The sequence below is a fragment of the Balaenoptera ricei genome, chromosome 3, assembly GCF_028023285.1.
Source record: "Balaenoptera ricei isolate mBalRic1 chromosome 3, mBalRic1.hap2, whole genome shotgun sequence".
Classification (NCBI taxonomy): domain Eukaryota; kingdom Metazoa; phylum Chordata; class Mammalia; order Artiodactyla; family Balaenopteridae; genus Balaenoptera; species Balaenoptera ricei.
In genome coordinates this window covers 31,551,762-31,577,246 of record NC_082641.1, presented here as the reverse complement: position 1 = coordinate 31,577,246, position 25,485 = coordinate 31,551,762, and the positions used below count along the sequence as shown (strand labels likewise).

General features: G+C 39.1%; 1 protein-coding gene across 3 annotated transcripts in view; it reads right to left on the bottom strand.

Annotated features, from left to right (window-relative positions):
- Window positions 1-25,485, bottom strand: part of WDR70 (WD repeat domain 70) — a 327,284-nt gene that overhangs the window by 180,472 nt on the left and 121,327 nt on the right. For all 3 annotated transcript variants that reach the window (XM_059916261.1, XM_059916260.1, XM_059916262.1), the window contains exon 9: window positions 14,156-14,232. In XM_059916261.1, coding sequence (XP_059772244.1) covers window positions 14,156-14,232 — 77 coding nt within the window. The remainder of the gene's footprint in view (window positions 1-14,155; window positions 14,233-25,485) is intronic.

Below are 25,485 nucleotides of genomic sequence, written 5' to 3'. Positions count from 1 at the left end.
TAACAGGCATTTTAATATGATGTTTCCTCTGTCTGGGATGGCATCCCCCTCTTTTCAATGACCATTCATCTTTCACATCTCAGTTTAAACATCACAACCTCATAAAAGCTTTTTCTCCAGCATGCTTTAGGTCTTCCTCATATATTGTTCCTTCACAGCATTTTACATGCATAATTACTTACTTAACTATTCATAAGTATTTTCAAATGTCTATCTCCTCACTGTATTTTAAATTCTACAAGAGCAGGAACTGCTTTATTTACCCACAAAGTCTAGGTGAGCCTGAGCACACAGTGGGTTGTCAATAAATATTTGCTGGTTGATAGACAAAATGATTTTACATGAGCAGAATGGAATTAAGAATGCTGAAAGTTGTGTTTGCAAAGGATATATTTTTCTGTGAAAAAATAAATTATGTAATGCGTTATGAACAAGAATCATAATCTTCAGCCTATTTGGGGCATATAAGTAAAACCACCTTGGAAAGATAAAGAATGCTAACTACAACATAGTTATGTGATATAAACCAGAAGCTGCTTTACCTCTTCAGTTATTCTGTGCAGAGATAAAGCTATGTAATCAAATTTTTGTTGGAAAAAATGTCATCAGTGAGCCTTATTTCCTCCATGAAAACACAGACTGTTATTGCAAGAATGTAATGACCGCGTGAAGTGTTGTTAAACAAGTCTGTGCTAGCTCTATTTATAGATAAGTTAGTACAAGTTTCCAACAATATCATTTGTTTTATTCAAATTAATAGAACACAGCCCATTAAGGAAACATGTATCAAAGGGAAGCTTGTAATTAACAATTTATGAGATATTTCTACTTTATACTCTACTTGATTTTATTACTATTATAATAACAGAAAAGTGTTACCAAGAGAAGAATAAACTATTTTCACTTGGAGCCTTTTTTAAAAAGCAGTAACAAATTTAACATTTTCATCAAGACAAATTTTAGAAGTACCATCACAAGAAAGGATAGTTTATAAGACAGAAATAGTTTTACAAGTCATATAAACTTAGAAGACTTAAAAAGAAGCAACAGAAAAAGGCAACTCATTATTCACACCTCGTAGCAAAGTGCCTGATAACATGCCATCCTAACTTCATCAACTCTGTCAATATGAAACTAAAAAGATGAGGTGACAATTTTTTCAAAGTTGGGAATGGATTCAACAGGCTTATATAACACAAGAGAAAACAAGGGATTCAGAAACAGTATACATCTACATTTGCCATGTAGTCACAGAAGCTTAGGAAAGAAATGGAAAGGATAATATAAAAAGGAAAAATCGCTTGTAGCCAAGGCTTTCAGAAAAAGTCAGAGAGTCAAACAAAGAAACATTTTAATTTGAATTATGAGTTTCAAGAAGAGCAAAAATGCAAGCTACGGAAACATCTTTTATTCCCATTCCTGCAACTAAATTCAATTCATCAGTTTTCACAGGAACAATATTCTTCATAAACAACTACTCCATAAATGGCCAAGAGGGCCACCACATACCGTAAGAATACTGGTACATTAGTCATACATACAGATCCATTCAGTCACGCATGGAGTGGACCAGTTGTACTGACACTACCTTGCCTGGCCTAGAAATCCCCAGAAGAAATTCAAACCACCTTCTATCAAATCCTCAGTTAACCTAGGGATGCCAGTAAACAAGTATACTCTTCAACATTTGGAAACATCCATATTCCCTTTAAAAATAAACATATAAGTGAATAAATAAACAAATATTTAAAAAATTGAACTGATGTAACACTTAGAGATGTACTGATGAAATTAACAATGTTTTTCCTATGGATTTCAAGGTAAAGAAAATACTAAAAAGCATCCCTCACCATTTATAATCCCCACATAGAAATTATTGTTCAGCACTGATGTTCCCTTAGCAACAAGCTACTGATTAACAACTGTGAAAAGTGTGCAAATAAAGTAAAACATAAACGTGGACTTTATCAAACTTTCTGCCAACATTTTTAAAGGTATGAACATCTTACCCTTCTTACGTATGGCAATACAGTGCACATGAGCAATATTTTGTACAAAGATTACATAAAACTTAAATCAAGGATAATGTGACATTAAATTTTTGTATAATTCCTAGAGACATAAGGTGAAGTTTTATACTGTAAACATATGACAAAAAATATTATATAAGTAACTTGAAAGTGCTAGGAAAACTATAAATCAAACAAAGGCTTTTCAAGCATTAACAGGAGCTTAAAAATTAAAATGTACATAAAATTAAAATGCTTAATTATAAATAACTCTTGACTGTTGAGTAAGTTTAACTCCCCCAGTAATATTTTATTAGCTTATTTTGAGTTACAAAATATAAATGACATTATATCTGAGCTTTAAAAAAAGAATATAAAAGGTTATTTAGTTCTGCATCTGTTTATTAATAACACTAAAATATTGTGCTATAGTTTTTTGAAAAATTACATTATCGGGTTTTTTAGTGAGCCAAACCATGTCACCAGTTAACAGAGTAATATATAATTCATCTGTAAAATCATGTGTGAAACTTCTCCTCTGCGTCTAGTGCTGACTCCTTCAGACCAGCATCCAATTACGTTCAATCACCACAAGATCAAAATATACTTAATAAATATCTAGACTGTTTTTGGTGAGTTGTTTTCAAGTCACTTCAAAATAACTGATTAACTAATGCCCTATTTTATGATCTTACCAATTCCTAACAGAAAACTAGTTCTAGAGCTCCAAATACTGTATGGTTCTCAACAACTGTTAATTTCATTGTCCAATTAAGATACGTTTCCAGGATTTTGTGTTTCATTGTATTATGTTTCATGATAGGAACTGAGAACACTGACATTTTCCCTTTAAAATACAATTGATTACAAACAAAAAACAAAAATCCAACCACAGTCTGTGTAACAAATTAATCCACATAAAATGGTGAATGGTGATATTTACAGCCCAACCACAATCATAAACCCTAATTGTAAGTTCTAAACCTAACCTTTTAAAGAATTTGTCCTGGTAGCTCTGCAGTGAGCTATTATTATTATTTTAAAATCTTACAGACTTTTTACCTACTGTGTGTTTTCTCAATATATAGAGAAATAAAATAGAGCGGAGTAAAAGGAAACTATTTTGAGAGGAATGAATTTATATGAACCAAATGAATTTATGATAAAATTAAAAGATTTACATTTTTTCCATTCAAGCCTACAGAAAAAGCTTGTCAATAGAAGCTAAATCAAACTAACACCAAAATGTGCACATCTCAATTACAGCAGTAATTTCAGAATAGATTCTCATTACTCTCAGAACTCATGAAGAAAAAGAGCTTTATCTGAGTAAATTATGTCTTTTATTATAAGCATATTTCACCATAATCAGAAAGTTTGAATAGGAACATTTTCAGCATTTAGGTTCTACTGACAGCTAAACCCTAAATCCCATTAATCGTTCAAAGAAGTTATTGTTTCATGTAAAATTTCTATAACAAATGCTTTAAAATATATAGACATATTTTTAATTACCCACACAGTGAAAATAAAATAAAAGCTGTTAATTTTACAAATGCTGGTATAATTAGAATAATTAGAGTTAGATAAAAGGATCAAAGAAATAAGTTAGATAAAAGCAATGTCAGATAGTGTAAAAACAAGATCTAAACAGTATATTTTCTTTTTTAATTGAGGTATAACTGACATATAGCATTATATTAGTTTCAAGTGTACAACACAATGATTCAATATCTGTATGTACTGCAAAATGATCACCACAATAACTTTAGTTAAAATCTGAAAACAGGACACTTTCTGTTTCTATAACGGGATCACCCAAAAAAGAACCATTACTTAAGTGGCAGCATGGACAGTATAAAACTCTGCCCAGAATCAGAAAGTAAGCAAGAAAAAGTCTCCTAGCTGCCAGAGATGGCAAAAATTAATGTTGTTTAAAAAATAAAACTTGGGACTTCCCTGGTGGTGCAGTGGTTAAGAATCTGCCTGCGGGCTTCCCTGGTGGCGCAGCGGTTGAGAATCTGCCTGCCAATGCAGGGGACACGGGTTCGAGCCCTGGTCTGGGAAGATCCCACATGCCGCAGAGCAAACTGGGCCCGTGAGCCACAATTACTGAGCCTGCGCGTCTGGAGCCTGTGCTCCGCAACAAGAGAGGCTGTGATAGTGAGAGGCCCGCGCACCGCGATGAAGAGTGGCCCCCGCCTGCCACAGCTAGAGAAAGCCCTCGCACAGAAACGAAGACCCAACACAGCCATAAATAAATAAATAAATAAATAAATTTAAAAGAGAAACCTTTCATTAAAAAAAAAAAAAAAAAAAAAGAATCTGCCTGCCAATGAAGGGGACACAGATTCGAGCCCTGGTCCAGGAAGATCCCACATGCTGCAGAACAACTAAGCCCATGCACCACAACTACTGAAGCCTGTGTGCCTAGAGCCCGTGCTCCACAACAAGAGAAGCCACGACAATGAGAAGCCCGCACACTGCAACAAAGAGTAGCCCCTGCTCACCACAATTAGAGAAAGCCCACGCGCAGCAACAAAGACCCAACACAGCCAAAAATAAATAAATAAATAAATAAATAAATAAATAAATAAATGTATATATATAAAAAACCGAAAACAGCATTTTCCAGCCATAGTGATACAACTCCCTCTCTCTCCTACAGCCAACAACATCAGTTACACTCTGTGCCTAGTGTTCCCAGGAATATACTTTGGGAAATGAAGGTTGCCACCAGTAAATGCTTTTCATGGTGGGATTCAGTAAATTATAAATCTTTTTTTATTTCGTTGCAGCTTATAAAGATGCACTATACCAATTAAAATTCTTGGCGAATTTTGGCATGGCATAATAGAAAGAGCATGCACTTTCCAGACCAAGAGGAACTTGGGTACTCCACCACTCATCATGACCTTGAGCTGCTAATTTACCACTGAGTCTTACAGGCTTTTGCTGGAAGGCTGCTAGGCACATTTGACCTGACTTTAATAATCAATAACATATGTAAATATAATTATAAAATTCTCCAAGGAATGATGATTTACATAAATGGATCTCAGAAAATTAAACTTTTCTATAGCCCAAAGGTTTTTTTTTTCTCTTTAAATATTTTTGGGGGAAACTTAAAAAATATATTAGCTTCCTTTTATTTCTGATGTTTTGAATATAATTTAACGTTTTCATAATTTATACATTATTACACCATGGTATAACATTCCTCAGAAAGTCTTCACACGTGTAGGCCTATATCACATCTTTTTGAGTTTTTTTTTTTTAATAAATTTATTTATTTTATTTATTTGTGGCTGTGTGGGGTCTTCGTTGTTGCACATGCGTTTTCTCTAGTTGGGGCGAGTGGGGGCTACTCTTCCTTGTGGTGTGCAGGCTACTCATTGCGGTGGCTTCCCTTGTTGCAGAGCACAGGTTCTAGGCACGTGGGCTTTCGTAGTTGTGGCTTGCGGGCTCTAGAGCTCAGGCTCAGTAGTTGTGGCACACAGGCTTAGTTGCTCCACAGCATGTGGGATCTTCCCGGGCCAGGGCTCAAACCTGTGTCTCTTGCATTGGCAGGCAGATTCTTAACCACTGCGCCACCAGGGAAGCCCAGAAATTGCTGTTTTCTTTCGTTAATATATTTCTCAGGATCTCTACTGTACTTCGTCCTTGGCACTATAACTCTCTAAGGGAAAGACAAAGGAACCCTTTCTCTATGGACACCCTACAGGTACTAGCATTACTGGGAACAAGCTTAGGAAATCCTGCTACAATCCCTGATCACTAGGTTCTCACAGTTTAATCAGCACTGATATGCAGAAAATTAAAACACACTGGAAAAAATGTCCAAAAAAAACTTAAGTGGAGCACAATGAACTATAATCCCCACTACCCTTTTTATCCATCTTATATTCAACTTTTAGATTGGGGGTGCAATGGATGACTTCCACATAAGCCAGTATTAAGAAGATCCTCCCAACTTTGTATTTGGAAAAGGTTCAAAGCTACAAAAAAGTTAAAAGAATAGAACAATAAACACCCATATACCTTTTCCAATAAACACCACATACCCTAACATTCATTTTGTCACATCTATATTCTCAGTCTCTCTCTTTCCATACATATATTCATACACACATGCACAAAAATATACACAAATGCACTTTTTATTTTTGGTATACCATTTAAAAGTAAGTTGCACATCTCATGATACTTCACATCTAAATTCACTAGCTGGTATCTTCTAAGAACAAAGACATTCTTCTATATACCATGATTCCACATAACATGAAGCAATAATATCATCTGTATCAGTTAACAACTGGTGCATAACAAAACATTTTCAAAATTTAATGGCTTAAAACAGCAAGCATACAAAGCAATACTGAGGAAAAAGAACAAACCTGGAGGCATAACCCTCCCAGACTTCGGACAATACTATAAAGCTACATCATGGAATTGGCACAAAAACAGATATATAGATCAATGGAACAGATTAGAGAGCCCAGAAATAAATCTACACACCTACGGTCAACTAATCTTCGACAAAGGAGGCAAGAATATACAATGAAGAAAACACAGTCTCTTCTGCAAGTGGTATTGAGAAAGCTGGACAGCCGCATGTAAATCAATGAAGTTAGAACATTCCTTTACACCAAACACAAAAATAAACTCAAAATGGCTTAAAGACTTAAATATAAGCAAGACATGATAAAACTCCTAGAACAGAAGATAGGCAAAGCATTCTCTGACACAAATTGTACCAATGTTCCCCAGGATACATCATATTTTGGGTCACAAATCAACCCTTGGTACATATAAAGAAACTGAAATGGTATCAAGTATCTTTTCCGACCACAATGCTATGAGACTAGATATCAATTACAGGAAAAAAACCGTAAAAAATACAAACACATGGAGGTAAAACAATACGCTACTAAATAACCAAGAGATCACAGAAGAAATCAAAGAGGAAATCAAAAAATACCTAGAAACAAATGACAACGAAAACACGACGACGCAACACCTATAGGATGCAGTTCTAAGAGGGAAGTTTATAGCAATACAATCCTATCTCAAGAAACAAGAAACATCTCAAATAAACAACCTAACCTTACAGCTAAAGCAATTAGAGAAAGAAGAACAAAAAACAAACAAACAAACAAAAAAAAAACCCAAAGTCAGCAGAAGGAAAGAAATCATAAAGGTCAGATCAGGAATAAATGAAAAAGAACTGAAGGAAACGATAGCAAAGATCAATAAAACTAAAAGCTGGTTCTTTGAGAAGATAAACAAAATTGATAAACCATTAGCCAGACTCATCAAGAACAAAAGGGAGAAGACTCAAATCAACAGAATTAGAAATAAAAAAAGGAGAAGTAACAACTGACACTGCAGAAATACAAAGGATCATGAGAGATTACTACAAGCAACTATATTCCAATAAAATGGACAACCTGGAAGAAATGGACAAATTCTTAGAAAAGCACAACCTTCTGAGACTGAAACAGGAAGAAACAGAAAATATAAACAGACCAATCACAAGCACTGAAATTGAAAGTGTGATTAAAAATCTTCCAACAGGGCTTCCCTGGTGACACAGTGGTTGAGAATCTGCCTGCTAATGCAGGGGACACAGGTTTGAGTCCTGATCTGGGAAGATCCCACATGCCGCGGAGCAACTAGGCCCATGAGCCACAACTACTGAGCCTGCGCGTCTGGAGCCTGTGCTCCGCAACAAAAGAGGCCGCAATAGTGAGAGGCCCGCGCACCGCGAAGAAGAGTGGCCCCCGCTCGCCGCAACTAGAGAAAGCCCTCACAGAAACGAAGCCCCATACAGTCAAAAATAAATAAATAAATAATTAAAAAAAAAAAAATCTTCCAACAAACAAAAGCCCAGGACCACATGGCTACACAGGCGACTTCTATCAAACATTTACAGAAGAGCTAACACCTATCCTTCTAAAACTCTTCCAAAATACAGCAGAGGGAGGAACACTCCCAAACTCATTCAACGAGGCCACCACCACCCTGATACCCAAACCAGACAAAGATGTCACAAAAAAAGAAAACTCAAGGCCAATATCACTGATGAACACAGATGCAAAAATCCCCAACAAAATACTAGCAAACAGAATCCAACAGCACATTAAAAGGATCATACAACATGATCAAGAGGGGTTTATCCCAGGAATGCAAGGATTCTTCAATATATGCAAATCAATCAATGTGATACACCATATTAACAAACTGAAGGAGAAAAACCATATGATCATCTCAACAGATGCAGAAAAAGCTTTTGACAAAATTCAACACCAATTTATGATAAAAACTCTCCAGAAAGTAGGCATAGAGGGAACTCACCTCAACATAATAAAGGCCATATATGACAAACCCACAGCCAACATTGTTCTCAATGGTGAAAAACAGAAACCTATTCCACTAGGATCAGGAACAAGACAAGGTTGCCCACTCTCACCACTATTATTCAACATAGTTTTGGAAGTGTTAGCCACAGCAATCAGAGAAGAAAAAGAAATAAAAGGAATCCAAATCGGAAAAGAAGAAGTAAAACTGTCACTGTTTGCAGATGACATGATACTATACATAGAGAATCCTAAAGATGCTACCAGAAAACTCCTAGAGCTAATCAATGAATTTGGTAAAGTAGCAGGATACATAAGTAATGCACAGAAATTTCTTGCATTCCTATACACTAATGACGAAAAATCTGAAAGAGAAATTAAGGAAACACTCCAATTTACCATTGCAACAAAAAGAATAAAATACCTAGGAATAAACCTACCTAAGGAGACAAAAGACCTGTCTGCAGAAAACTATAAGACACTGATGAAAGAAATGAAAGATGATACAAAAGATGGAGAGATATACCATGTTCTTGGATTGGAAGAATTAAAATTGTGAAAATGACTCTACTACCCAAAGCAATCTACAGATTCAATGCAATCCCTATCAAACTAACAATGGCATTTTTCACAGAACCAGAAGAAAAAAATCACAATTTGTATGGAAACACAAAAGATCCCGAATAGCCAAAGCAGTCTTGAGAAAGAAAGACAGAGCTGGAGGAATCAGGCTCCTGGACTTCAGAGTATACTACAAAGCTACAGTAATCAGGACAGTATGGTATTGGCACAAAAACGGAAATATAGATCAATGGAAGAGGATAGGAAGCCCAGAGATAAACCCACATACTTATGATCACCTTATCTTTGATAAAGGAGGCAAGAATATACAATGGAGAAAAGACAGCCTCTTCAATGAGTGGTGCTGGGAAAACTGGACAGCTACTTGTAAAAGAATGAAATTAGAACACTCCCTAACACCATACACAAAAATAAACTCAAAATGGATTAAAGACCTAAATGTAAGGCCAGACACGATAAAACTCTTAGAGGAAAACATAGGCAGAACACTCTAGGACATACATCACAGCAAGATCCTTTTTGACCCACCTCCTAGAGAAAGGGAAATAAAAACAAAAAGAAGTGTGACCTAATGAAACTTAAAAGCTTTTGCACAGCAAAGGAAACCATAAACAAGACGAAAAGACAACTCTCAGAATGGGAGAAAATATTTGCAAACGAAGCAACTGACAAAGGATTAATCTCCAAAATGTACAAGCAACTCATGCAGCTCAATATCAAAAAAACAAACAACCCAATCCAAAAATGGGCAGAAGATCTAAATGGACATTTCTACATAGAAGACATACAGGTTGCCAACAAACACATGAAAGGATGCTCAACATCACTAATCATTAGAGAAATGCAAGTCAAAACTACGATGAGGTATCACCTCACACCAGTCAGAATGGCCACCATCAAAAAAATCTACAAACAATAAATGCTGGAGAGGGTGTGGAGAAAAGGGAACCCTCTTGCACTGTTGGTGGGAATGTAAGTTGATACAGCCACTATGGAGAACAGTATGGAGGCTCCTTAAAAAACTAAAAATACAACTACCATATGACCCAACAATCCCACTACTGGGCATATACCCTGAGAAAACCATAATTCAAAGAGTCATGTACCACAATGTTCACTGCAGCTCTCTTTACAGTAGCCAGGACATGGAAGCAACCTAAGTGTTCATCGACAGATGAATGGATGAAGAAGATGTGGCACATATATACAATGGAATATTACTCAGCCATAAAAGGAAATGAAATTGAGTTATTTGTAGTGAGGTGGATGGACTTAGAGTCTGCCATAAAGAGTTAAGTAAGTCAGAAAGAGAAAAACAAATACTGTATGCTAATGCATATATATGGAACCTGAAAAAAAAAAAAAAGGTACTGATGAACCTAGTTGCAGGGCAGGAATAAAGAGGTAGACATAGAGAATGGACTTGATGACATGGGATGGGGGGGGCAAAGCTGGGGCGAAGTGAGAGTAGCATTGACATATATACACTACCTAATGTGAAATAGCTGGCTGTTGAGAAGCAGCAGCATAGCACAGGGAGATCAGCTCGGTGCTCTGCAATGACCTAGAGGGGTAGGATAGGGAAGATGGGAGGGACGATCAAGGGGGAAGGGATATGGGGACACGGGTATGCATATGGCTGATTTGCTTTGTTGTGCAACAGAAACTAACATGGTATTGTGAAACAATTATACTCCAATAAAGATTTATTAAAAATAAATAATTAAATAAAATAAAATATGTGTTTCACCTAAATAATACCATCTTTATATTTTCATTTATAAGATTTTTCATTGTAGTTTTTTCTGTAATATTACAAATAACTCATTCTTGTGAACTACTGTAAATACTAAAAATGAATCATACAATATAACAATTCAGGAAAAAGCTGCTCAGATATTCCCTGTAATACTCTTGAATCCTGCTTTACGGTATGAGGCACCGTCACATCAGGCACATTAGCTTTTGGATCATCAAAAAATTGAGAGTCAAGCCAACGTTTTTAAGCCACGTGTCTTTTCCAGCATGCCTGGGTCCTCTGTGACACTAACAGTTGTTTAAATAAAGAAAATGAGAGTTTTAAATCCAGGTTTAGCTGGGTTCCAGCTCCCATAGGAGGGAGCATCTTTTCATTATGCGCTCATGTACACAAGTCACCTTAAAATTGTTAAAAAGGGAAATTGTGCTCAGGGAGAATCATTTCCTCAGTACCCCCAGGGATTCTTCTGGGCTTGAAATGGTTAGAGAAATAGGATGTGTTTGGGTCACAGGAGATCTCTTGGGAAAAGCCTAATAAGATGGTGTCCAGACTGATCTGGGGTAAGTGGACTTGAGAGGAGGATTTGGCTAGGAGCGTGGCAGCGGAGGAGTGGGTTATTTTGAGCATTGTGAACCCATTTCCTTACCTGCAAGTAAGACAGTACAGGCCAGACAAATGGGATGCACAGTTCTAGATTTTTAGTTTTAATTATATATTTGTTCAATAAGCAAAATAGGCATAAAATGAACAAGACATAGACCCAACCAACCCTTAAGAAACTCGTAGTCCTGTGACCCAGGGTGCATGAGCCTTTTTAATTTCCAGGATGGAATAAGAGAAAATGTCACTGAGTGTCCATGGCTTATGCTTTTCTTGACCTCTTCTGTACCTAGTACAGGACCGTGCAAAAGTAGGTGCTGAAGATATGCTTTTGATTATTAAAAGTGCTAGTTTTTGAGGAGTGGGGATGCTTCGCTTCATTTAGACGGGACGTGTTGTGCTGGAGCTAATCCTAGGAGGGATCTGTGAAAGCAGGGGCGTTGTCCTCTAGTGACCACCAGGGCTCCTCAGAGCCCTCCTCTGGACATGGTGCCCAGAGAGGCCAGCTGGTATCTGCAGAGCGCCACCTGCTGCCTAGAGGAGTCGTGGGCAGAAATGCTTAGGCTACAGACCCTAAAAAAGATATCAAATTGTATGCTCTGGATTCTGTCCAAAAGACAAAGGAAAGTTGGAAAGAAATATATCAAAACATCACATGTAAGACTTATGGATGATTTTCTCCTTTTTTTTTTTTTTTTAAGAATTCTCTGTCTAAATTTCTACAATGAGCTGTTAACACTTTTATATTAAATTTTTTAACTGAAAAAAGTTGTTCAAATGAACTAACTGCCTCTAGACCACCTTCCTTGACATTGTCTTTGCTGAATCAAAGCAAACTTTTCCAATTGGTTCTTAAGATAACCCCCAAATTTCATGGTGACAGACTTACAAACTCTTTTTCCCTCCCTCCCTCCCTCTTCCTTCTTTCCTTCCTTCCTTCCTTCCCTCCTTCCCTCCCTCCCTCCCTCTTCCTTCCTTCCTTCCTTCCCTCCCTCCTTCCCTCTTCCTTCCTTCCTTCCTTATGTTATGTTTTGGAGGTTCACATTTAATAGAGCACTACTTATATATAGTAAGGATAAATTCAAAAGCATTGAATTTTGTTGAAGAGATGTCTGAGTTTGAGCTCTGATTCTTCTAATTGTCAACTGTGTGACTTTGGGCAAATTATAAGCCTTAGTTTTCTGATCTGTAAAAAGGGATAAGGGTATTTACTTTTCATATTTCACAGGACTGTTGTAATTTTTGTAACGGTGAAATGAAATAATGTGTTGACTTCTTTATGAAATGTTAGAATTCCCAGTCAAAAAAGTGAGTGTACCATTAGCATGATTGTTGTTTCTGTTCATAAGGGAGCTAAGAGGGTGTGGTTGAAATCTCACCTGATTGATGTTCTAGTGGACAGTCACTTGAAAAGTGTTGGGAGCTGTACCAGGCACACAATAAGTGCTAATAAGTTTTGGTTAAATAAAAATTAAAAAAGAAAAAAAAAAAAAAAATACTCTTGAATCCTGAGCCAACAAATATAATGCAAAAGAATCTGAATAGGGACTTCCCTGGTGGGCAGTGGTTAAGAATCCGCCTGCCGGGCTTCCCTGGTGGCGCAGTGGTTAAGAATCCGCCTGCCAATGCAGGGGACATGGGTTCGAGCCCTGGTCTGGGAAGATCCCACATGCTGCGGAGCGGCTAGGCCTGTGAGCCACAACTACTGAGCCTGCACGCCTGGAGCTTGTGCTCTGCAACGGGAGAGGCCGCGACAGTGAGAGGCCCGCGCACCACGATGAAGAGTGGCCCCCGCTTGCCGCAACTGGAGAAAGCCCTCGCACAGAAATGAAGACCCAACACAGCCATAAATAAATAAATAAATAAATAAATAAAAGTGGGCAGTGGCCCAATTCCTGGAAATCCCCACCCCTTCCTAAAATAGCTATAATGCTCCTCCCACTCATTAGCCTATGAAATTACCCACTCCTATTAAAAAAAACTGACAACCCCATACCCTGGTGCCTTTCTCACCTTCTGAGATGGCCCACACTCTGTCTGTGGAATGTGTTTCTCTCTAAATAAATCCACTTCTTAAAAAAAAAAAAAAAAAAAAAAAAAGAATCCGCCTGCCAATGCAGGGGACACAGGTTAGAGCCCTGATCCGGGAAGATCCCACATGCCACGGAGCAACAAAGCCCGTGTGCTACAACTACTGAGCCTGCGCTCTATAGAGCCCACGAGCCACAACTACTGAGCCCGCAGGCCACAACTACTGAAGCCCACGCACCTAGAGCCCGTGCTCCGCAACAAGAGAAGCCACCGCACTGAGAAAACCGTGCACTGCAACGAAGAGTAGCCCCCGCTCGCCCCAACTAGAGAAACCCCACATGCAACAACAAAGACCCAACAGAGACAAATACATAAATTAATTAATTATTTTTTTAAAAAAGAATCTGAATAACCATTAAATCAATTTTTTCAGTTGTTACTTCCAAAAAACCATCATTTAAACAACAAATTTATATAAGCTATTAGATTCAGATGGAAATCAGCCTTTACTATAAAAAGTAACAAAGTTTAAAGTCATTTGAGTCCACTTAACAGCATCAATCTGATCCACTGTGCTCCCTAATAAACTCTACTTGAATTTCTTCCAACTCTCATTTTTATAGCTTCCATATTTATTTAAGCAAACTTTATTCTGTCAGCTAAATTCAAGGTAAAGTTCAGAACAAGACTATATAAACATCAGGATTCCTAATATTCTATCTCTTACTTTACCGGCAAGATTGCTACAATATATAAAGGTTAAAGAAAATACTGAAATATATGAATGTATTAGATGAATTATCAACAATACTCACGCATCATTTGAGCAAGTCACAAATTCTCCCTTTATTTTGGGATGCCATGAGCCAGTATGAAGCATTGCTGTATGACCCTTAAAAAAAAGGAAAAAAAATCTTTTAAAAATGTAAAAATAAACAAACTGACCAAAAGCTGACATATTATGCTTAAAAGTAAAACTGTTTAGTCCTTCCCAAGGCACACTATTTTAATTACAAACTGATATTATTTTATTTCAGTTTTATTTCATAATATGCTTTGTTTATCTCACTTTGTTTATGTTAATTTTAATTCACCGTGTAACCCCTCCTGCCCAGGAATTAGTACAGTGCTTACATATAACAGGTGCTTAAAAAGAAAGAGAGGGGAAAATGACAGCCTCTCTTTAGGAACGAAGTAAAAAGAAAAACCACAATAAGAAAGACAATGGGGAAAAAAAAAATCAGTGGAAAAGAATTAAGGAGAATAGAAAGTACTTACAAGTAACCAAGGGAAAAGCAAGAGGATGGGGAAAAAAAAAAAATCCCTTCTTTAAAATGTGTCAACAATCTTAATTCTACAATACATCTGTAAGAATAAATAGGTGAGAAAATAAAAACATCTTTAAAATGATTCAGGAAGATTAGCCCTACTCAGTATGGCGCATAATACAAAAACACTGTAATTATTTTATTTTATTTATTTATTTTTATCTTTATTGGAGTATAATTGCTTTATAATGTTGTATTAGTTTCTGCTTTATAACAAAGTGAATCAGCTATATGTATACATATATCCCCATATGCCCTCCCTCTTGAGCCTCCCTCCCACCCTCCCTATCCCACCCCTCTAGGTCGTCACAAAGCATTGAGATGATCTCCCTGTGCTATGCAGCAGCTTCCCACTAGCCATCCATTTTACATTTGGTAGTGTATATATGTCCATGCCACTCTCTCGCTTTGTCCCAGCTTACCCTTCCCCCACCGTGTCCTCAAGTCTGTCTTCTACGTCTGCATCTGTATTCCTGCCCTGCCAGTAGGTTCATCAGTACCGTTTTTTTAGATTCCATACATGTGCATTAGCATACAGTATTTGTTTTTCTCTTTCTGACTTACTTCACTCTGTATGACAGACTCTAGGCCCATCCACCTCACTACAAATAACTCAATTTTGTACCTTTTTATGGCTGAGTAATATTCCATTGTATATATGTGCCACATCTTCTTTATCCATTCATCTGTCAATGGACATTTAGGTTGCTTCCATGTCCTGGCTATTGTAAATAGTGCTTCAGTGAACATTGTGGCATGTATCTTTTTGAATTATGGTTTTCTCAGGGTATATGCCCAGTAGTGGGATTGCTAGGTCAAATATTTTCTCCCATTCTGAGGGTTGTCTTTTCACCTTGTTCATAGTTTCCTTTGCTGTGCAAAAGCTTTTAAGTTTCATAAGCTCCCATTTGTTTATTTTTGTTTTTATTTCCATTTCTCTAGGAGGTGGGTCAAAAAGGATCTTGCTCTGATGTATGTCCTAGAGTGTTCTGCCTATGTTTTCCTCTAAGAGTTTGATAGTGTCTGGCCTTACATTTAGGTCTTTAATCCATTTTGAGTTTATTTTTCTGTATGGTGTTAGAAAGCGTTCTAATTTCATTCTTTTACATGTAGCTGTCCAGTTTTCCCAGCACCACTTATTGAAGAGGCTGAATTTTCTCCTTTGTATATTCTTGCCTCCTTTGTCAAAGATAAAGTGACCATATGTGTGTGGGTTTATCTCTGGGCTTTCTATCCTGTTTCACTGATCTATATTTCTGTTTTTGTGCCAGTAGCATACTGTCTTGATTACTGTAGCTTTGTAGTATAGTCTGAAGTCAGGGAGCCTGATTCCTCTGGCTCCGCAAAAACACTGCAATTAAAACACTGTGCTATGCGGCTGCTTCCCACTAGCTATCTATTTTACATTTGGTAGTGTATATATGTCCATGCCACTCTCTCAGCCGCACAGCACAGGAAGATCAGCTCGGTGCTTTGTGACCACCTAGAGGGGTGGGATAGGGAGGGTGGGAGGGAGGGAGATGCAAGAGGGAAGACATATGGGAACATATGTATATGTATAACTGATTCACTTTGTTATAAAGCAGAAACTAACACACCATTGTAAAGCAATTATACTCCAATAAAGATGTTTCAATAAATAAATAAATAAATAAAGGCTGTTGTCACAGAAAAAAAAAAAAACACTGTGATGTTGGTATAAAAACTGACATACATACCAAATCAATCACAGAGTATATATTTCAAACATAAACACACACATACACACACACACACACACAATTCCCTCCTAGGTAGCAAAGTAAGTTATAGTGGTCTCATACTATAAGTCAGGTTCAGATGGGGCAGAAAAGAACCTAATACTTTTTAGTATAATAATGGCAAGGCCTCTTATTCTGAAAGGGTCCAGAATAAAGCTAAACTAAAAGTAGTAAAATGTGCATATTTAAATGACTTAGAAGGAAAATAACTGTAGCTCTCTGGAAAGACTGAATTGGAACTGGAGTACCCACACATGGGCCTGGAGACCCATCTCTAGTCCCAGCTGCCCACAATGCCTCAAATAGTATCTGGCCAACTCCTGACATTCTGTTCATGTTAAAAAGGTACAAATAAGGACCAGAGATCTGGAATCTCTTCCTGCAATAGGAAAGAATGGACTGAAGTAGTGCCTGGAGGGACTAGATAGGAAGTTTGAGATTCCACTTTCCTTTCCCGAGCTCAAGACTTGTATATTCAACTATCAAAGTGATTGACATCTCCACTTGCATGTCATAAGCATTTCAAACATAATAGGCCCAATAGGGAAATCTTGATTCTTACTGCCCACTTCATTTGCAATAAACTTCTTTCCTAGTTGCTAAAGCTACAAACATGGAAGTAATCCTTAAAGACTCCAATAACCCCTAAACTCTCTTCTCTCTACCCACCCAGATTCAATCCACTAGCTAGTCCTGTCAGTTCAACCCAAAACACATCTCAAATCTATCCACTTTTCTCCTTTTTCACTACTACAACTCTTATATGAACCAACATTATCTCGTGTCTCTACATCAGTTATTATGTACTGCAACAGGCCTGTGACTAGTCTCTCTACTTTTACTCTTGTGTAATGTGCTCCACAAAGCAATCAGTAAAATAGAGACACAAATTTAGAGGACAAACATATGGACACCAAGGGGGGAAAGTGGGGGGAGGGGGGGATAAATTGAGAGATTGGGATTGACATATATACACTAATATGTATAAAATAGATAAACTAATAAGAGCCTGCTGTATAAAAAAAATAAAAATACAAAAAATTTTAAAAAATAAAGTTTAAGGTAAACCTCTCCCCCTCCCCAAAAAAAGCAAACAATATCGTCCTTTAAAAATATACTTCTAGGGGCAGGAGAGAAGATGGCGGAAGAGTAAGACGCGGAGATCACCTTCCTTCCCACAGATACAGTAGAAATACATCTACACGTGGAACTGCTCCTACAGAACACCCACTGAGCACTGACAGAAAACGTCCGACCTCTAAACAGGCAAGAAACTCCCCCCGTACTTGGGTAGGGCAAAAGAAAAAAGAAATAACAGAGACAAAAGAATAGGGACGGCACCTGCACCAGTGGGAGGGAGCTGTGAAGGAGGAAAGATTTCCACGCACTAGGAAGCCCCTTCGCGGGCAGAGACTGCGGGTGGCAGAGGGGGGAAGCTTCGGAGCCACGGAAGAGAGCGCAGCCACAGAGGTGCGGAGGGCAAAGCGGAGAGATTCCCCCACGGAGGCTCGGCGCCAACCAGCACTCACCAGCCCGAGAGGCTTGTCTGCTCCCCCGCCGGGGCGGGCGGGGCTGGGAACTGAGGCTTGGGCTTCGGTCGGATCGCAGGGAGAGGACTGGGGTTGTCGGCGTGAACACAGCCTGAAGGGGTTAGTGCACCACAACTAGCCGGGAGGGAGTCCGGGAAAAAGTCTGCAGCTGCCAAAGAGGCAAGAGACTTTTTCTTCCCTCTTTGTTTCCTGGTGCGCGAGGAGAGGGGATTCAGAGCGCCGCCTAAATGAACTCCAGAGACGGGCGCGAGCCGCGGCTAACAGCGCGGATCCCACAGCAACAGGGGCGCAGAGGGAAAAACGGAGAGACTCCCGCACAGAGGCTCGGCGCCGAGCAGCGCTCACCAGCCCGAGAGGCTTGTCTGCTCACCCGCTGGGGCGGGTGGGGGCTGGGAGCTGAGGCTCAGCTTCGGTCGGATCGCAGGGAGAGGACTGGGGCTGGCGGCGTGAACACAGCCTGAAGGGGTTAGCGCACCACAGCTGGCTGGGAGGGAGACCGCGAAAAAGTCTGCAGCTGCCAAAGAGGCAAGACTTTTTCTTGCCTCTTTGTTTCACGGCGCACAGGGAGAGGGGATTCAGAGCGCCGCCTAAACAAGCTACACAGACGGGCGCGAGCCGCAGCGATCAGCGCGAGCCCCACAGACGGGCGTGAGACGCTGGGGCTGCTGCCGCCGCCTCCAAAAAGCCTGTGTGTGAGCACAGATCACTCTCCACACCGCCCCTCCCGGGAGCCGGTGCAGCCCGCCACTGCCAGGCTCCCGTGATCCGGGAACAAGTTCCCCGGGAGAACACACGGCGCACCTCAGGCTGCTGCAACGTCACGCCGGCCTCTGACGCCGCAGGCTCGCCCCGCCTCCTCTGTACCCCTCCCTCCCCGCAGCCTGGGTGAGCCAGAGTCCCTGAAGCAGCTGCTCCTTTAACCCCGTCCTGTCTGGGCGGGGAACAGACGCCCTCAGGCGACCTACACGCAGAGGCGGGTCCAAATTCAAAGCTGATCCCCAGGAGCTGTGCGAACAGAGAAGAGAAGGGGAAATCTCTCCCAGCAGCCTCAGAAGCAGCGGATTAAAACTCCACAAACAACTTGATGTGCCTGCATCTGTTGAATACCTGAATAGACAACGAATCATCCCAAATTCAGGAGGTGGACTTTCGGAGTAGGATATATTAATTTTTCCCCTTTTCCTTTTTTTTGTGAGTGTATATGTATATGCTTCTGGGTGAGATTTTGTCTGTATAGCTCTGCTTTATAATAGCTTTATTTTACTTCACTATATTATAGCCTCTTCCTTTCTTTCTTTCTATTTTTTCTCCCTTTTACTCTGAGCCGTGTGGACGAAAGGCTCTTGGTGCTCCAGCCAGGCATCAGGGCCGTGCCTCTGGGGTGGGAGAGCCAACTTCAGGACACTGGTCCACAAGAGACCTCCCAGCTCCACGTAATACCAAACGGCGAAAATCTCTCAGAGATCTCCATCTCAACATCAAGACCCAGCTTCACTCAACGACCAGCAAGCTACAGTGCTGGACACCCTATGCCAAACAACTAGCAAGACAGGAACACAGCCCCATCCATTAGCAGAGAGGCTGCCTAAAATCATAATAAAGCCACAGACACCCCAAAACACACCACCAGACGTGGACCTGCCCACCACAAAGACAAGATCCAGCCTCATCCACCAGAACTCAGGCACTAGTTCCCTCCACCAGGAAGCCTACACAACCCACTGAACCAACCTTAGCCACTGGGGACAGATACCAAAAACAACGGGAACTACGAACCTGCAGCCTGTGAAAAGGAGACCCCAAACACAGTAAGATAAGCAAATTGAGATGACAGAAAAACACACAGCAGATGAAGGAGCAGGGTCAAAACACACCAGACCTAACAAATGAAGAGGAAATAGGTAGTCTACCTGAAAAAGAATTCAGAATAATGATAGTAAGGATGATCCAAAATCTTGGAAATAGAATAGACAAAATGCAAGAAACATTTAACAAGGACGTAGAAGAACTAAAGAGGAACCAAGCAATGATGAAAAACACAATAAATGAAATTTAAAATACTCTAGATGGGATCAATAGCAGAATAACTGAGGCAGAAGAAAGGATAAGTGACCTGGAAGATAAAATGGTGGAAATAACTACTGCAGAGCAGGATAAAGAAAAAAGAATGAAAAGAACTGAGGACAGTCTCAGAGACCTCTGGGACAACATTAAACGCACCAACATTCGAATTATAGGGGTCCCAGAAGAAGAAGAGAAAAAGAAAGGGACTGAGAAAATATTTGAAGAGATTATAGTTGAAAACTTCCCTAATATGGGAAAGGAAATAGTTAATCAAGTCCTGGAAGCACAGAGAGTCCCATACAGGATAAACCCAAGGAGAAACACGCCAAGACACATATTAATCAAACTGTCAAAAATTAAATATAAGGAAAACAAATTAAAGGCAGCAAGGGAAAAACAGCAAATAACACACAAGGGAATCCCCATAAGGTTAACATCTGATCTTTCAGCAGAAAATCTGCAAGCCAGAAGGGAGTGGCAGGATATACTTAAAGTGATGAAGGAAAAAAACCTACAACCAAGATTACTCTACCCAGCAAGGATCTCATTCAGATTTGATGGAGAAATTAAAACCTTTACAGACAAGCAAAAGCTGAGAGAGTTCAGCACCACCAAACCAGCTTTACAACAAATGCTAAGGGAACTTCTCTAGGCAAGAAACACAAGAGAAGGAAAACACCTACAATAACAAACCCAAAACATTTAAGAAAATGGGAATAGGAACATACATATCGATAATTACCTTGAATGTAAATGGATTAAATGCTCCCACCAAAAGACACAGACTGGCTGAATGGATACAAAAACAAGACCCATATATATGCTGTCTACAAGAGACCCACTTCAGACCTAGAGACACATATAGACTGAAAGTGAGGGGACGGAAAAAGATATTCCATGCAAATGGAAATCAAAAGAAAGCTGGAGTAGCAATTCTCATATCAGACAAAATAGACTTTAAAATAAAGACTATTACAAGAGACAAAGAAGGACACTATATAATGATCAAGGGATCGATCCAAGAGGAAGGTATAACAATTGTAAATATTTATGCACCCAACATAGGAGCACCTCAATACATAAGGCAAATACTAACAGCCATAAAAGGGGAAATCGACAGCAACACAATCATAGTAGGGGACTTTAACACCCCACTTTCACCAATGGACAGATCATCCAAAATGAAAATAAATAAGGAAGCACAAGCTTTAAATGATACATTAAACAAGATGGACTTAATTGATATTTATAGGACATTCCACCCAAAAACAACAGAATACACATTTTTCTCAAGTGCTCATGGAACATTCTCCAGGATAGATCATATCTTGGGTCACAAATCAAGCCTTGGTAAATTTAAGAAAATTGAAATCGTATCAAGTATCTTTTCCGACCACAACGCTATGAGACTAGATATCAATTACAAGAAAAGATCTGTAAAAAATACAAAAACATGGAGGCTACACAATACACTGCTTAATAACGAAGTGATCACTGAAGAAATCAAAGGGGAAATCAAAAAATACTTAGAAACAAATGACAATGGAGATACGACGACCCAAAACCTATGGGACGCAGCAAAAGCAGTGCTAAGAGGGAAGTTTATAGCAATACAAGCCTACCTCAAGAAACAGGAAACATCTCGAATAAACAACCTAACCTTGCACCTAAAGCAATTAGAGAAAGAAGAACAAAAAAACCCCAAAGCCAGCAGAAGGAAAGAAATTAAAAAGATCAGGTCAGAAATAAATGAAAAAGAAATGAAGGGAACAATAGCAAAAATCAATGAAACTAAAAGCTGGTTCTTTGAGAAGATAAACAAAATTGATAAACCATTAGCCAGACTCATCAAGAGAAAAAGGGAGAAGACTCAAATCAATAGAATTAGAAATGAAAAAGGAGAGGTAACCACTGACACTGCAGAAATACAAAAGATCATGAGAGATTACTACAAGCAACTCTATGCCAATAAAATGGACAACCTGGAAGAAATGGACAGATTCTTAGAAATGCACAAACTGCCAAGACTGAACCAGGAAGAAATAGAAAATATGAACAGACCAATCACAAGCACTGAAATTGAAACTGTGATTAAAAACCTTCCAACAAACAAAAGCCCAGGACCAGATGGCTTCACAGGTGAATTCTATCAAACATTTAGAGAAGAGCTAACACCTATCCTTCTAAAACTCTTCCAAAATATTGCAGAGGGAGGAACACTCCCCAACTCATTCTACGAGGCCACCATCACCCTGATACCAAAACCAGACAAAGATGTCACAAAGAAAGAAAACTACAGGCCAATATCACTGATGAACATAGATGCAAAAATCCTCAACAAAATACTAGCAAACAGAATCCAACAGCACATTAAAAGGATCATACACCATGATCAAGTGGGGTTTATCCCAGGAATGCAAGGATTCTTCAATATACGCAAATCAATCAATGTGATACACCATATTAACAAATTGAAGGAGAAAAACCATATGATCATCTCAATAGATGCAGAGAAAGCTTTCGACAAAATTCAACCCCCATTTATGATAAAAGCCCTGCAGAAAGTAGGCATAAAGGGAACTTTCCTCAACATAATAAAGGCCATATATGACAAACCCACAGCCAACATTGTCCTCAATGGTGAAAAACTGAAACCATTTCCACTAAGATCAGGAACAAGACAAGGTTGCCCACTCTCACCACTATTATTCAACATAGTTTTGAAAGTGTTAGCCACAGCAATCAGAGAAGACAAAGAAATAAAAGGAATCCAAATCGGAAAAGAAGAAGTAAAGCTGTCACTATTTGCAGATGACATGATACTATACATAGAGAATCCTAAAGATGCTACCAGAAAACTCCTAGAGCTAATCAATGAATTTGGTAAAGTAGCAGGATACAAAATTAATGCACAGAAATCTCTTGCATTTCTATACACTAATGACGAAAAATCTGAAAGTGAAATTAAGAAAACACTCCCGTTTACCATTGCAACAAAAAGAATAAAATATCTAGGAATAAACCTACCTAAGGAGACAAAAGACCTGTATGCAGAAAATTATAAGACACTGATGAAAGAAATTAAAGATGATACAAATAGATGGAGAGATATACCATGTTCCTGGATTGGAAGAATCAACATTGTGAAAATGACTCTACTACCCAAAGCAATCTACAGATTCAATGCAATCCCTATCAAACTACCACTGGCATTTTTCACAGAACTAGAACAAAAAATTTCACAATTTGTATGGAAACACAAAAGACCCCGAATAGCCAAAGCAATCTTGAGAACGAAAAATGGAGCTGGGGGAATCAGGCTCCCTGACTTCAGACTATATTACAAAGCTACAGTAATCAAGACAGTTTGGTACTGGCACAAAAACAGAAATATAGATCAATGGAACAGGATAGAAAGCCCAGAGATAAACCCACACACATATGGTCACCTTATGTTTGATAAAGGAGGCAAGAATATACAGTGGAGGGCTTCCCTGGTGGTGCAGTGGTTGAGAGTCTGCCTGCCAATGCAGGGGACACGGGTTCGAGCCCTGGTCTGGGGGATCCCACATGCCGCGGAGCAACTGGGCCCGTGAGCCACAATTGCTGAGCCTGCGCGTCTGGAGCCTGTGCTCCGCAACAAGAGAGGCCGCGATGGTGAGAGGCCCGCGCACCGCGATGAAGAGTGGCCCCCGCTTGCCACAACTAGAGAAAGCCCTCGCACAGAAACGAAGACCCAACACAGCCATAAATAAATAAATAAATAAATAAATAAATAAATAAATAAATAAATAAATAAATAAAAAAGGATAAGCCCAACTTTATTAAAAAAAAAAAAAAAAGAATATACAGTGGAGAAAAGACAGCCTCTTCAATAAGTGGTGCTGGGAAAATTGGACAGGTGCATGTAAAAGTATGAAATTAGAACACTCCCTGACACCATGCACAAAAATAAACTCAAAATGGATTAAAGACCTAAATGTAAGGCCAGACACTATCAAACTCTTAGAGGAAAACATAGGCAGAACACTCTATGACATACATCACAGCAAGATTCTTTTTGACCCAGCTCCCAGAGAAATGGAAATAAGAACACAAATAAACAAATGGGACCTAATGAAACTTAAAAGCTTTTGCACAGCAAAGGAAACCATAAACAAGACCAAAAGACAACCCTCAGAATGGGAGAAAATATTTGCAAATGAAGCAACTGACAAAGGATTAATCTCCAAGATTTACAAGCAGCTCATGCAGCTCAATAACAAAAAAACGAACAACCCAATCCAAAAATGGGCAGAAGACCTAAATAGACATTTCTCCAAAGAAGATATACAGATGGCCTACAGACACATGAAAGAATGCTCAACATCATTAATCATTAGAGAAATGCAAATCAAAACTACAATGAGATATCATCTCACACCGATCAGAATGGCCATCATCAAAAAATCTAGAAACAATAAATGCTGGAGAGGGTGCGGAGGAAAGGGAACACTCTTGCACTGTTGGTGGGAATGTAAATTGATACAGCCGCTATGGAGAACAGTATGGAGCTTCCTTAAAAAACTACAAATAGAACTACCATACGACCCAGCAATCCCACTACTGGGCATATACCCTGAGAAAACCATAGTTCAAAAAGAGTCATGTACCAAAATGTTCATTGCAGCTCTATTTACAATAGCCAGGACATGGAAGCAACCTAAATGTCCATTGACAGATGAATGGATAAAGAAGATGTGGCACATATATACAATGGAATATTACTCAGCCATAAAAAGAAATGAAATGGAGGTATTTGTAATGAGGTGGATGGAGTTAGAGTCTGTCATACAGAGTGAAGTAAGTCAGAAAGAGAAAAACAAATACAGTATACTAACACATATATACGGAATCTAAGGAAAAAAAAAAAAAAAGCCATGAAGAACCGAGTGGCAAGACGGGAATAAAGACACAGACCTACTAGAGAATGAACTTGAGGATATGGGGAGGGGGTGGGGTGAGATGTGACAGGGTAAGAGAGTGTCATGGACATATATACACTACCAAATGTAAAATAGATAGCTAGTGGGAAGCAGCCACATAGCACAGGGAGATCAGCTTGGTGCTTTGTGACCACCTAGAGGGGTGGGATGGGGAGGGTGGGAGAGAGGGAGATGCAAGAGGGAAGAGATATGGGAACATATTGTATGTGTATAACTGATTCACTTTGTTATAAAGCAGAAGCTAACACACCATTGTAAGGCAATTATACTTCAATAAAGATGTTTAAAAAATATATATATACTTCTAAAAATGCCACTGCTTTTTATCTTCCACTGGCTTTCCAATGTCTTTCCACAGTGTACACAAGCTTACATCTTCCAGCCCCTGCTTTCTTTACAGCCTCACTAACTTTGTGCTCCTTCTTGCCCAGAATGCACACACCTCCCTGGTCTTCTTT